General features: G+C 37.8%; 1 protein-coding gene across 1 annotated transcript in view; it reads left to right on the top strand.

Annotated features, from left to right (window-relative positions):
• Positions 1-2,264: 2,264 nt before the first annotated feature.
• Positions 2,265-12,867, top strand: part of LOC311183408 (olfactory receptor 14C36-like) — a gene marked incomplete at its 5' end in the record, with an annotated part of 260,205 nt that continues 249,602 nt past the window's right edge. The window contains 2 exon segments of the mRNA XM_084252760.1: positions 2,265-2,518; positions 2,520-2,559. Of these exon segments, the coding sequence (XP_084108886.1) occupies positions 2,265-2,518; positions 2,520-2,559 (294 nt within the window).

Below are 12,867 nucleotides of genomic sequence, written 5' to 3' on the forward strand. Positions count from 1 at the left end.
AAAGACAGATGAATATTGAACATTATGCAACTAAAATCAATGACTAAAACATTATGGAAAACGGTAGAATATTAGAGAAAAATAAATACACTGACTCAATTGAGGAAGATTTCTTCCCTCCAAATTTATTGATTTATATATAACAAATGTGTATACATCTAAGCGCACATATGACCTTTGATGTTTCAAAACATTGGAAAATCTGGACTCCCTGGTGGTGAAGGCAGTTGAGCACAGGGCTGTGGAGCTGTCCCCAGCCTCTGCAGTGTGGGTTTGATTCCAGCTGGCCAGGGAGCTATCCACATGGTGCTGCAGACCTCTCCTGTCTCTCCTGCTGCTCCCTCAGCTATGTATTTGTCATTCTGCCTGTTCTGTTCCCCACTCTGTCTCTGGTGAATCCTCTCACCCTCCTGAACATCTAGCTTGTACCCCTGTTCTTGTATGCATGAATGGATAAATCTTTAAAAAATATTGTAAAATAATATTACAATCAGATTAATAAATACAAACATAGTCATTGAGGGATTTTTTACAGAAATTGTAATCAATTGCTGGAAATGTAGTGAAATCGCTAAATAGGGGTGCCCCAGAGTCAGTGATTTCAAACATAAGAATCATTAAATATGAGGTGTGAGAATACATTAGTCTTAGGTTGCAAAAAGCTTTTAATAAACATGTTTCAAATACAAAAGTTTAATAAATTTTTGAAACTTTTTATAGGAAATTGTTAATGGAACAATGTTCATGGAATATTATTATGGTATGGGTAATTCTATACATTAAAACATATCAATACATTAGAGTTGGCATTGCTTCCTTTAGGTATGGTGATGCAATAAATGTGGCAACCACAGTAGTCAAGAACTAAGGGAGGTAAGGGGCCTCCCTGGTGGCACAGCGGTTGAGCGCTGGGTTGTGAAGCTGCCCGCGGCCTCTGAGGAGCTGGTTCGATCCCCAGCTGCTCCCCGGCCACCGGAGGAAGGTCCCATATGGCGCACAGACCTCTCCTGCCGCCCGCTGCTCCCCTCAGCAGTGTACTTCGGTCCTTCTGCCTGCTCTGCTCCCCGCTCTGGTTCTGGTGAATTCTCTCACCCTCCGGTGCTTCTGACTGTACCCAGCACATGTATAAACAAAACAAACAAACAAATAAATAAATAAATAAAACATGTGTCTATAAAAAAAATTAAAAAAAAAAGAACTAAGGGAGGTAATTGCACTACAGAGAATTTAAAAAAAAAAAGCAGTATCTGAGAAGATAATTTGTTAGGAAGAAGTAGAGGGTGGCAACAAATTGGTTATGTTTTATATGCAAAACTTGTAGTTACTATTATCAGTGGCAAACTGTGAAATATTTAAAAATGAAACTAAGTTTAGATAGTCAAGTAATGTTTAGGAAAATGAATACAAACGTGGGAAGCAATACTCACAGAAAAAATAGAAAATGGTCTCCACTCCAATGAAATAAGGGCAACTCTATCATTTTAGTTGTTCAGAAATGTATAGAAAATATAAAATGTATCATAATGAAAATTCATTAAATTTCCTCATAAAATAATATAAATATCCATTAAACTTTAAATAACTAGAGCATTTATTTTTAAACTATCAGTAGGGAAAGTCAATTTAAATTTCCACCAACTCATTGCTTCAAGAAATTATTTTCTTAAAGTGAAATAAATAGCTTTATATAAAATTTTATTTTAAGAAAGTATGTGCAATATAAATCTACTGATATTACACTTAGAATTCATCACAATGTTGAATGTTACAAATGTGGGGGGAAACTTAATCACTGTTTCTTCACTTATTTTTAAAAAAGTATAGCTAAGCAAGTTATGACCCTTTATGTTACCCACCATATTTAAAAGATCACTGAGTTACACCTCAATTGTATACCACATCTAGCACAAATATGTTGTTCAATTCCTTTAAAAACTTCATTGTCTTTGAAATTTTGTTCTTTTGTAGAAATTTTACATTTATTAACTAATTCCAAGCAGTATTTGTGAAACTTTAAATTTCTTAGGCTGGATAATTTGAATTTCAGTAACATTTCTACACATATGCATGAAAATGGTTTGGAGAACCTGGTCCTTAGCACTGTGCATTATTATCAGGAGTAGTCAAGTAAGTCAAAAGATTAATGAAAGTTTTGTAATTATCAAAAGCAACGGTGTCAAGTTCAAGTGTGTAATTGTTTAATCGTTTTTTATCTTTTCTTTTTCATCCCTTTTGTTTTAACAGCCAAGCAGTATTTTAGGAAAATGACCAATTACACCATGGTGACTGAATTTCTCCTGGAAGGCTTTGGTAATGAATGGGAGCTAAGGTTGCTGAACTCTGTGTTATTTCTACTGATGTACTTGATCACATTTTTAGGGAATCTTCTCATCATTGCTGCCACCACAATGGACAAGAACCTTCACACACCCATGTACTTCTTCCTCAGAAATTTGTGCATGTTAGACATTTGCTATATATCTGTCACTGTCCCCAGTGTCACCTCTCTCATCAACAATGGCAATTTCTGTGGCTGGGTGTGCAACTCAAATATTCTTGGTCATTTACTTTTCTGCCCTCCTCTGCCATAAAGCTGGCATACTCTGACCAACAAAAAAGGAGAAAAAATCAAGTGTGACAGTGAGGGAAAGGAACTATTGCAGGCACTGCGCACCCCATGAACAGGAACTGTGGAGAACCATGCAGGAATTGCCACGGAGGTGAGCAAAAGGCTCCGGACACCATTAGAGGAAGATAAGGACTCACAGAGAGACCTACAAATAGGCAAAGGCCTGCTGATAAGTTTGTGCAGAAAAGTGTGCATGCACGCATGTGCGCACACACACTCAAAAATCATAGGAGGATTGTGGCTGCCCAGGTCCCCGTGCCCTAGACCTAGGTTTGTGGGGAGAAGCACAGGAATCGATACTGAGGTGAATGACCCTCACAGAGTAATCAAAAACCAGGTACCAGGGCAAGGGAGCAGGGTGCAAAAGGCGCCATTTCTGTGAATACTGATCTGGGCTACCGCTAGCATCCTAGATCTAAGGGTTTCAGAACTGAGAACCAGGGAACAAAATTCAGGGCCTGGAATCCCCACGACAGCCGGGCAGAGGGCAGAAACAGCACCCAGAGGCCGTTGAGTCACTCCATGCCACCCCCACTCTGTTCCCCAGCGACCCATGGGAAAAAAACACAGTACAGGAAGGATACTAGGAAAGATCTCTGGTGCCACCTAGTGACCAGAACAAAAATCACCAACTTCCTGGTAGTTAGAAGCCAGGGATCCCAAAACCACCCTCAGACACTGAGAAAGTGTGAGCCCCGCAAATGGGGGGAAGAAGAGAAACAAGCCATGGAGCAAAACCACATTCTGGAACTGAGATCCAGGCACAAGATCTGGGGTGTGGAACTCGCCCATAACAGTGGGCATTGCACAGGGTGACAGCCAGCATTTTGGATCTGATAGCCTTGGAAATGAGACCTAGAGAAAATAATTCAGGGTGTGGGATCCATACAACTGTGGGCACAGCACCAGATGAACCAGATATTAGAAAGTATATTAAGAAAGTATGTGCAATATAAATCTACTGATATTACACTTAGAATTCATCACAATGTTGAGTGTTACAAATGTGTGGGGAATCTTAATCACTGTTTGATTGAACATGGGGCAGACACAGCACCCACCTTAAACAATAGCCCTGTGTGGAGGTGCTCTTCTTTCCCTCTCCATTTCTCAGAAAACCACTGGGAAAAAGCACAGGTCAGCATGTACAGGTCTCTGGCACCACCTAGTGAACAGAAAAAAAAAAATCACAGACTAGCTGATTCCCTGCTGAAACTGAGTAAATACAGAGGGAGGGAACTGTAAGAGAGAGTGCCAAGCAACACAGCAACAACACCCTGGTGGAGTTTTGGCATAGAGTGATGGACACCATCTGGTAAACAGTTTCCGACACAACTGAAGGATCACCTCACAGTGATGTCTGCACAACGTCCCAACACATAGGACTAATTAGAAAGCAAACATCAGGGAGAAGGAAAAATATAAATAACCAAGCAATCTTGAAGGAGGAGGACAAACCACAAAAAGAAACACAGTCACTGAAGCTCAACAATGACATGGAAGAACTTCTAGGCCTGTCAAATAGAGAATTAATGATCATGATTAAAAAGCAGAAAGAAAATGAAAAGGAAAAAAAAAACATTTGAGATAAATAATCACTCAACTGAAAAAAGAAATTGAGACCTCAAGAAAGAAAATAAAAAAAAATGCAGGAGATAAAATGATTACTAGAGGAGATAAAGAACTCTGGGAAAAGCAATGAAATAGAATTGGTGAAATGGAAGAATGGATCAGTACTCTAGAAGATACAGAAATAAAAAAAAAAAAAACAAGAGAGAAGTACAAAGGAAGAGGGATGAAGACATTCTTCAACAAGTATCAGACTCCATAAAGAGAAGTGTTATAGGCATTCCAGAAGGTGCAGAGAAATACACAGGAACTGAGAAATTATTCAAGGAGATAATTGAAGAATATTTCCCAAGCATGAAAAAGGAGACACATACAAACATACAAGAAGTGAGAAATACACCCAATTATCACAGTGAAAAGAAAACTACTGCAAGACACCTAATAGTAAAGCTTACAAGAGGAAAAAAGACAAGGAAAAAATAATGAAACTGGCAAAGGGGAAGAAACAGATAACTTATAAGGGAAAACCAACCAGGTTAACTTCAGACTTTTCCAAAGAAAAACTATGGGCAAGAAGAGAATGGAGTAACATATTCAACAAACTTCAAGATAGCAAATACCAACCAAGAATACTTTACCCTGCAAAGCTCTCCTTCCTCTATGAAGAAAAAATATGGACCTTCTCAGTAAAACAGAAATTCCAGAAATTCATTACAACTAAACCCTCACTCCAAAAAATTCTACAAGAAGTTCTAAAGCCAAAACCAACAGAGGAGAGAAAAAGAACAGAATAAAGCAAGGAATAAAATAGCAAGGAAGACAAACAACATGGCAAATACAGATGCCAACATGTCAATATTGACTCTATATGTGAATATATTAAACTCATCAATAAAAAGACACAGAGTAGAAGGCTGGATCAAAAGACAATCTCTGACCTTCTGATGTCTCCAGGAAATACATTTAACCACAAAAGAGAAACATAGACTGAAAGTAAAAAGTTGGAAAACAATACTACAAGCACATGGACCAAAAAAGAAGGCAGGAACAGCCATACTTATATCAGATGAAATAGACTTCAAATTAAAAAAGGTAAAAAGGGACAAAGACAGATACTGCATTATGATTAAGGGGACAATACACCAGTAAGAAATAACACTCACCAATATATACTATATACTCACCAAATGAAGGATCACCAAAATAGAATATATATATATATTGGTGAGAGCGGGGTGTTGAAGTCTCCCACTATATATATATAGTGCCTATCCTACACAAACTCAAAAAACGAAAAAAGAAGGAATACTACCATACATGTTCTATGAAGCCAACAAAACACTAATACCAAAACCAAACAGACAGCACAAAAAAAGATAATTACAGGTCAATCTCCCTAATGAACACTGATGCAAAAATACTCAACAAAATCCTTGCCAACAGAATCGAAAAATGCATCACAGGGATAATACACCACGATCAAGTGGGATTCATGCCAGGGGCACAAGGATGGTTCAACATAAGAAAATCCATCAGGGTAATCCAACACATCAACAAAAAGAAAAATAAAAAAACATGATCATATCACTAGATGCTGAAAAAGCTTTCAACAAAGGCCAACATCCATTTATGATGAAGGCCCTTGAAATTCTCAGGATAAAAGGAACATAACATGATAAAAGCCAATTATGACAAACCCACTGCCAATATTATTTTCAATGGCGAAAAGCTGAAGGCCTTTCCTTTAAGATCAGAAACAAGACAAGGATGTCCTCTCTCACCATTGCACTTCAGTATAATACTGGAGTATTATAAGACAAGAGAAAGACATACAAGGAATCCAATTAGGGAAAGAAGAATTAAAACTATCACTGTTTGCAGATGATATGATAATATACATAGAGGACCCTAAAAGCTCCACGGAAAAACCACTCAAAATAATCAGTTTAGTAAAGTAGCAGGATACAAAATCAACACACGAAAGTCAGTAGCCTTCCTATACACGAACAATCAATCTGAAGAAGGAGAAATCAAGAAAACCATCCATTTTATGATTGAAACAAAAAAAATATCAAATACTTGGGAATAAACCTAACAAAAGAGGTGAAAGACATATACAAAGAAAATTATAAAAGACTGTTTAAAGAAATAGAAGGGCCCCCCTAGTGGCACTAGGTGTTAAGTATTGCACTATGAAGCAATCCACAGCCTCTGCAGCATGCGTTCAGTCCCAGGCCAGCCTGGGAGCAACCCACATGGCGCAGCAGATCTCTCCTGACTTGCCCACTGCTCCCCTCAGCAGTGTATTTCAGTCAATCTGTATGTTCTGTTTCCCAATCTGTCTCTGGTGAATCCTCTCAACCTCTCATCTCTGGTCTGTACCCCACCTCTTATATGCATAAATAAATAAATCTTAAAAAAAAAGAAATAGAAGAACAAAGAAATGGAAAGACATTCCCTGCTCATGAATTGGAAGAATTGACATTATTAAAATGGTTATCCTACCAAAAGCAATATACAGATTCAACACTATTCCAATAAAAATCTCAATGACATTCTTCAAAGAAATAGAACAAAGACTGGGCCTCTCCAGTGGTGCATCGGTTGAGCACTGGGTTGCGAAGCTGCCCGCAGCGTCTGCAGTGCTGGTTCGATCCTCGGCTGCTGGGTGAGGGTCCCACATGGCGCTCACAACTCTGCTGCTGCCCGCTGCTCCCCTCATCAGTACACTTCATCGGTCTGCCTGCTCTGCTCTCCACTCTGACTCCGGTGAATTCTCTCACCCTCCTGCACTTCTGACTGTACCCAGTGTTTGTATAAATAAATAAATAAATAAATAAATAAATAAATAAATCTTTACAAAAAAAGAAATAGAACAAAGACTAATGGAATTCATAAAGACCCACAAAAAATCACAAATAGACAAAGCCTTACTGATGAAAACAAAAGAGAAAGGCAGTATCACACTTCCAACCTTCAAGCTATACTACAATGTCATAATAATTAAAACAGTTTGGTATTGAACAAAAAACAGACACACAGACCAATGGAATCGAATAGAGAGCCCAGAAATAAAGCCACACTTATATGAACAACTGATCTTTGACAAAGGAGCAAAGAATATGCAATGGAACACGGACAGTTTATTCAATAAATGGTGCTAGGGAAACTGGACCACCATATTCAAAAAAAATGAAATACATCTCAAAAACATATTTAAAGACTCATCATCCAAAGCAAATTAATCAAGGAAAAGATAAACACTTGGGATTACATTAAACTGAAAAGCTCTGTACAACACAGAGACATTAACCAAAACAAAGAGACACCCCACTGATTGGGAAAAAATCTCTGTCCCCCATTCAACTGATGAGGGGCTGATCACAAAGATATACGAAAAACTCACATGACTTGACAAAAACAAAGTAAACAATCCACTCAACAGATGGGCAGAAGAACTTAAAAGACATTTCTCCAAAGTGGAAATGCAAATGGACAACAGGCATATGAAAAAATATTCAACCAGTCCCTTGTCATCAGGAATCACAAAACCACATTGAGATACTGCCTTACACCAGTAAGAATGACACATATCAAAAAAAAACAAAAAACAAAAAACAAAAAAACCTAGCAACAACAAATGTTGGCAAGGATATGGTGAAAAAGAAACTCTCTGGCATTGCTGATGAGAGTGCAAACTGGTCCAACCACTATGGAAAGCTGTCTGGAGTTTCCTCAGTCTACTGAAAATGGAGCTACCATATGACCTGGCAATTCCACTCCCACGGATTTTCCTAAAGGACACAAACACATTGATTCAAAGGAACACCTGGGCCTCCCAGGTGGTGCAGCAGGTTGAGCACAGCCGTGTGAAGCTGCCCACAGCCTCTGCAGCATGGATTCAATTCCTGGCCAGCCAGCGAGATACCCACATGGCACGGCAGACCTCTCCTGTCTTACCCACTGCTCCCCTAAGCAGTGCATTTCAGTCAGTCTGCCTGTTCTGTTCCCCACTCTGTCTCTGGTGAATCCTCTCACCCTCCTGCACCTCTGGCCTATAACCCAGCTCTTGTATAAATAAAATAAAATCTTAAAAAAAAAATGACTACCTGTACCCCTATGTTTATTGCAGCACTATTTACAATAGGTAAAACCTGGAAACAACCCAAATGCCCAAAAATAGATGACTGGATCAAGAAGATATGATATACATACATGATGGAATATTATACAGCAATAAAAAGATAAACTCATGCCATTCAAAGCAACATGGATGGAGCTAGAAGGAATTATGCTCAGAAGGAAAAAGAAAAATATTGCACGGTTTCACTTATAGCAGGAATACAGGGGAAACAAATAAGACATCAGTGTAAAAAAGTAATAACAGTACAAAGCACAACAAAGCAAAACAGACAATAATAAATCAGAGACATCCTGCAGGGGAGGAGGAGGGAGAGCGATCAGAGGGAGGAAATGAGGAGCACAGAGGACTGAGGTGATGGTACACGGGTGCATTGGTGAAGGAAACTCTATGGGGAATACAGCTGAAGGGGTGGGTTGAAGCAAATATTGTTTAAAAATTAACAATGATGTAAAAAATAAAAAAAAAAAATTATAAAAAGATTTAAAAAAATGGCCTCCCCGGTGGCCAGGGAGCAACCCAAACAGAGAAGCAGACCTCTCCTGCTGGCCTGCTGCTCCCCTCAGCAGTGTATCTCAATCAGTCTGCCTGTTCTGTTCCTTGCTCTATCTCTGGTGAATCCTCTCACACGCACACCCCACCCCATGCATCTCTGGCCTGTACACCAGCTCTTGTATGCGTAGATTAATAAATCTTTTGAAAAAAGAAAAAATAGAAAATCCACACAACAAAGAAATTAAAAAAATAATAAAAAAATGTGGACACAGAGATTAAAAAAAATGCCATTGTTCCCCAGTTTACACCCACACTTTTTCCTCCATTTCCTGGGAATGCATTTTATTAATAAAAGAAAAATCATGAAATCACAAAATTAACAGTAAATTAATATCAAATTTTACATACAGAGAGATTATCTAAGTTTTGCATGCATCTTACAAACATTTGCAATCATTTATCTCTTTATTAGCAATGATGTATTTTTATTAGGCCAATTTGTTAACAAAATATTAACAATGATTAATTTCCTAAATAATAAAGTTGATCTATTTAAAACACATTAAAACAATTAAAAGAAAACTAGAATGATCATATTCATTTTTTTACAGTCTTATAAAAATCATGCTCAAGAGCAAGGTACCAGGCTGTGGGATCTAAATGATTCAAACAATTTAAGATTCTCTGGGTCATGTCATAGACCCATGTAAATGTTACTGATATTACTTTTGGAGAACCAATATAAAACAGAAGTATAGTTATATCTATTAATGCTGTTGTTTATAGATATATCAATGATTTAAACTAGCGGCAAACAGAAATAGACTCAGCCAAGTATTATTCCATTGTGTTTATGTACCACATCTTCTTGATCCATTCATCTACTTTTGGGCTTTTGGGTTGTTTCCAAAGCTTAGCTATTGTAAATAGTGCTGCTATAAACATAGGGGTGCAGGTGCCCTTTTGAATTAATGATTCTGTGCAATTTGCAGTAACATGGATGGAGCTGGAAGGGATCATGCTCAGCAAAATAAACCAGAAAGAAAAAGAAAAATACTGGATGATCTCACTCATACCAGAAATTTAGAAAACCTAAATAAGGGACCAAGAGAGAGACTAATTATAATAAAGTAAATATCAAAATCAACAGGAAGCTATAAACCAGAGACTCATTTATGGGGGTGGGGGGGATGGGAGGAGGGGAGGAGGGATTAAGGTCAAAACAAGGAGGGTGGGAATTGTATAGGGAATATAACCAAGATGAATATGCATAAATTGTGCAAAAATGAAAAAGGATATAAAAAGTATATTAAAAAAATATACCTACATCTTGTGAGCAAACACACACCCTGGTCTGGGCCATGGAGGACCCTTACTCCAGGCCTCCAACCACACATGCAAAATGCATCCACTCTGTTCAGCCACAAGAATCTTTGGAGCATACCTGTGCAGCATCTTGGGATGTGCACTACACCAGCTCTATATCAGCAATCTTTAACAATCACTCAGTAAGCACCATAAGCACCTGTGACCATACGTTTAGCCACCCAAACTTTGTCTTCTTATGTACAAATAATAAACTAGAAGTAGAAGAAATTAATAAAGCCACTCTATTTACAATCTCATCATAAAAAATTAAAGGAACTCCCTGGTGGCCTTGGGGTCACTGTCACCACTATGTCCTGAGCTCCATCCTCAGCCAAGTTGCTGACCCACATGACACAGCAGTCTTCTCCTGTCTCACCCAGAGTTCCCTCAGCAGTGTATTTTGGTTGATCCTCCTGTTCTGCTCCCACTCTGTCTTTGGTGAATCCTCTCACCCCCATCCCACACAACTCTAAAGGAGAAAAATAAATCTCAGATAATTTCACTTATATGTGGAATGTAGAGAAATGAAGCTAAGGAACATTCAACAATAAGCCAAAACACAAACTTGAAATTTGACTACAGAACTGAGGTAGTCTGAGGGAAAGGCGAGAGCGGGAGCAAAGAGCGGAGGGTCCCAATGGATTCTCATGGAGAATAACCAAGGTGTAGATGATGGGTGTGGTGTGATAAACATTTAAAGATGTGGGAACCAGTACATCTAAATCACATGCAGTTTTTTTAAAACAGTGTTATCTTAAATTGCAATTTTAAAATAAATAAAAGTATGATGTAACCAAAAATAAATAAATAAAAACTAGTAACTAAAACTTTCTATTGGCTTATTGAAGATTAAAGACCCTGTATATGGTGGCACAAGCTGTTGAGTGCTGTGCTGTGAAGCTGTCCGCAGCCTCTGCAGCACCTGTTCGATCCCGGCCGGCCAGCAAGGATCCCACATGGCATGCAGATGAGAAATTATGTTCTTGACATGGTCTCTTACTGACCATTTCATTAATTCTTGAAATTATTTCCTCAATTATTTATCATCTACTTTTGTGATAAAAGCTAAATGCAGTTTTCTTTTTGAAATTCTTACTATAACCCTTATTTAATCTAGTACATAAGAAAATACATTTTCAATTTATAATTTTGTTAGAAAAAATATGTAATATACATTATTGGAGGATGTGCTTGCTTTCTTAAGACTGAAATGTTACAGAAGAAGAGTGATTTTAACATGAAGGGGATTATTTCTGTGACTTAGAACACTGAAATAAATGTCTTAACCATATGCATGTTCATATGTTGAAACCAGTAGGTGACCAAACATCCAAATTGCAAACTTTGGGTGGCACACTTTGCCCAAATGATCTGTGGCAAAGTTACAGGTTGCGTGTCTCACACCTGATTGATAAAATCCTCTCTCAATGTAATTTATTATATTAGGTATTCTCCACAAAAAACTTGATTTTTAAAATCTGTAAATGGATAAAATAAATACCTCATAGACTCCTGGGGATGATTATTTGTGGTGCAGCATTAAACACTTGTTGGAAAACTTCAATTACAGATTCATTGTTATTCTGCCACCAACTCTACCAGTGTTTTCCCAAGGTAAGCATGCACTTAGCTGTTCACATTAATCTCAAACAGTTAAATAAGGAACATATAGAATAAACAGTTGCCTGACAGAACCTATACCATCCCTTGTCTGTGTGATGTTAAGTGTGGCTTCATCATAGTCATCTCTATTTATCAAAGTATATTATGGTTTCTCAGATCCAGTGAGAAACCCCTCCTCTCCCTCCATTCACCCAGCAAACAGCTACATGGTTTTCAATAATACTGATTCCTGCACTCCCTGTTCTTTGTTTCACTTTGAACCCAAACATAGTCTAGGCTAGCAGATGTGTTGAATATATAAATAAAGACACCAAAATCATTCATTGTGTTCTCTACTGTTTCAGAAAACCAGAACATGAGTCAATCACAAGTTGAATATCATAATTAGGCGTCTGAATTATTACATTGTAGAATCCATTTCAAATGTGGAAATTCTTCCTAAACTATCTATGAATCACAACCACTTCTAAAATGTTCCCATAAAGAGGAGCCAATATTTCTCCTTTTGGTGAGAACTGTGAAATTTAGCATTTAACTCATCAAAAATTGAAAAACTTCATTCTTTTGCACTTAGCAACTCAGTTTTCCCAGCACCATTTATAGAACAAACTTTCTTTGCTCCATTGCATATTCTTTTCTCCTTTGTCAAATATTAGTCGACTGTAAATCTGTGGGTTTATTATGGATTTTCTGTTTGGTTCCATTGGTCTGTATGTCTGTTTTTGTTCCAATACCATGCAGTTTTGATTATTATGGTTTTGCAGTATAGATTGAAATCTGGGAGTGTGATGCCTCCATTCCCTTCTCTTTTATGTCAGTAGAGCTTTGGCAATTCAGGGGCACAAAAACCAACTCAAAATGTATTAAAGAACTAAACATAAGAACTGAAACCACAAAATATATAGAAGGTAACATAGGTGAAATACTACATGACAGGCACGTCAAAAACCTCTTTACAGACACATCAACCAAAGCAGTGATAATGAAGGCAAAGATAAACAGCTGGGACTACATCAAATTAAAGAGCTTCTGCACAGCAAAA

Source organism: Talpa europaea (genome assembly GCF_964194135.1).
Source record: "Talpa europaea genome assembly, chromosome: 13".
Taxonomy (NCBI): Eukaryota; Metazoa; Chordata; class Mammalia; order Eulipotyphla; family Talpidae; genus Talpa; species Talpa europaea.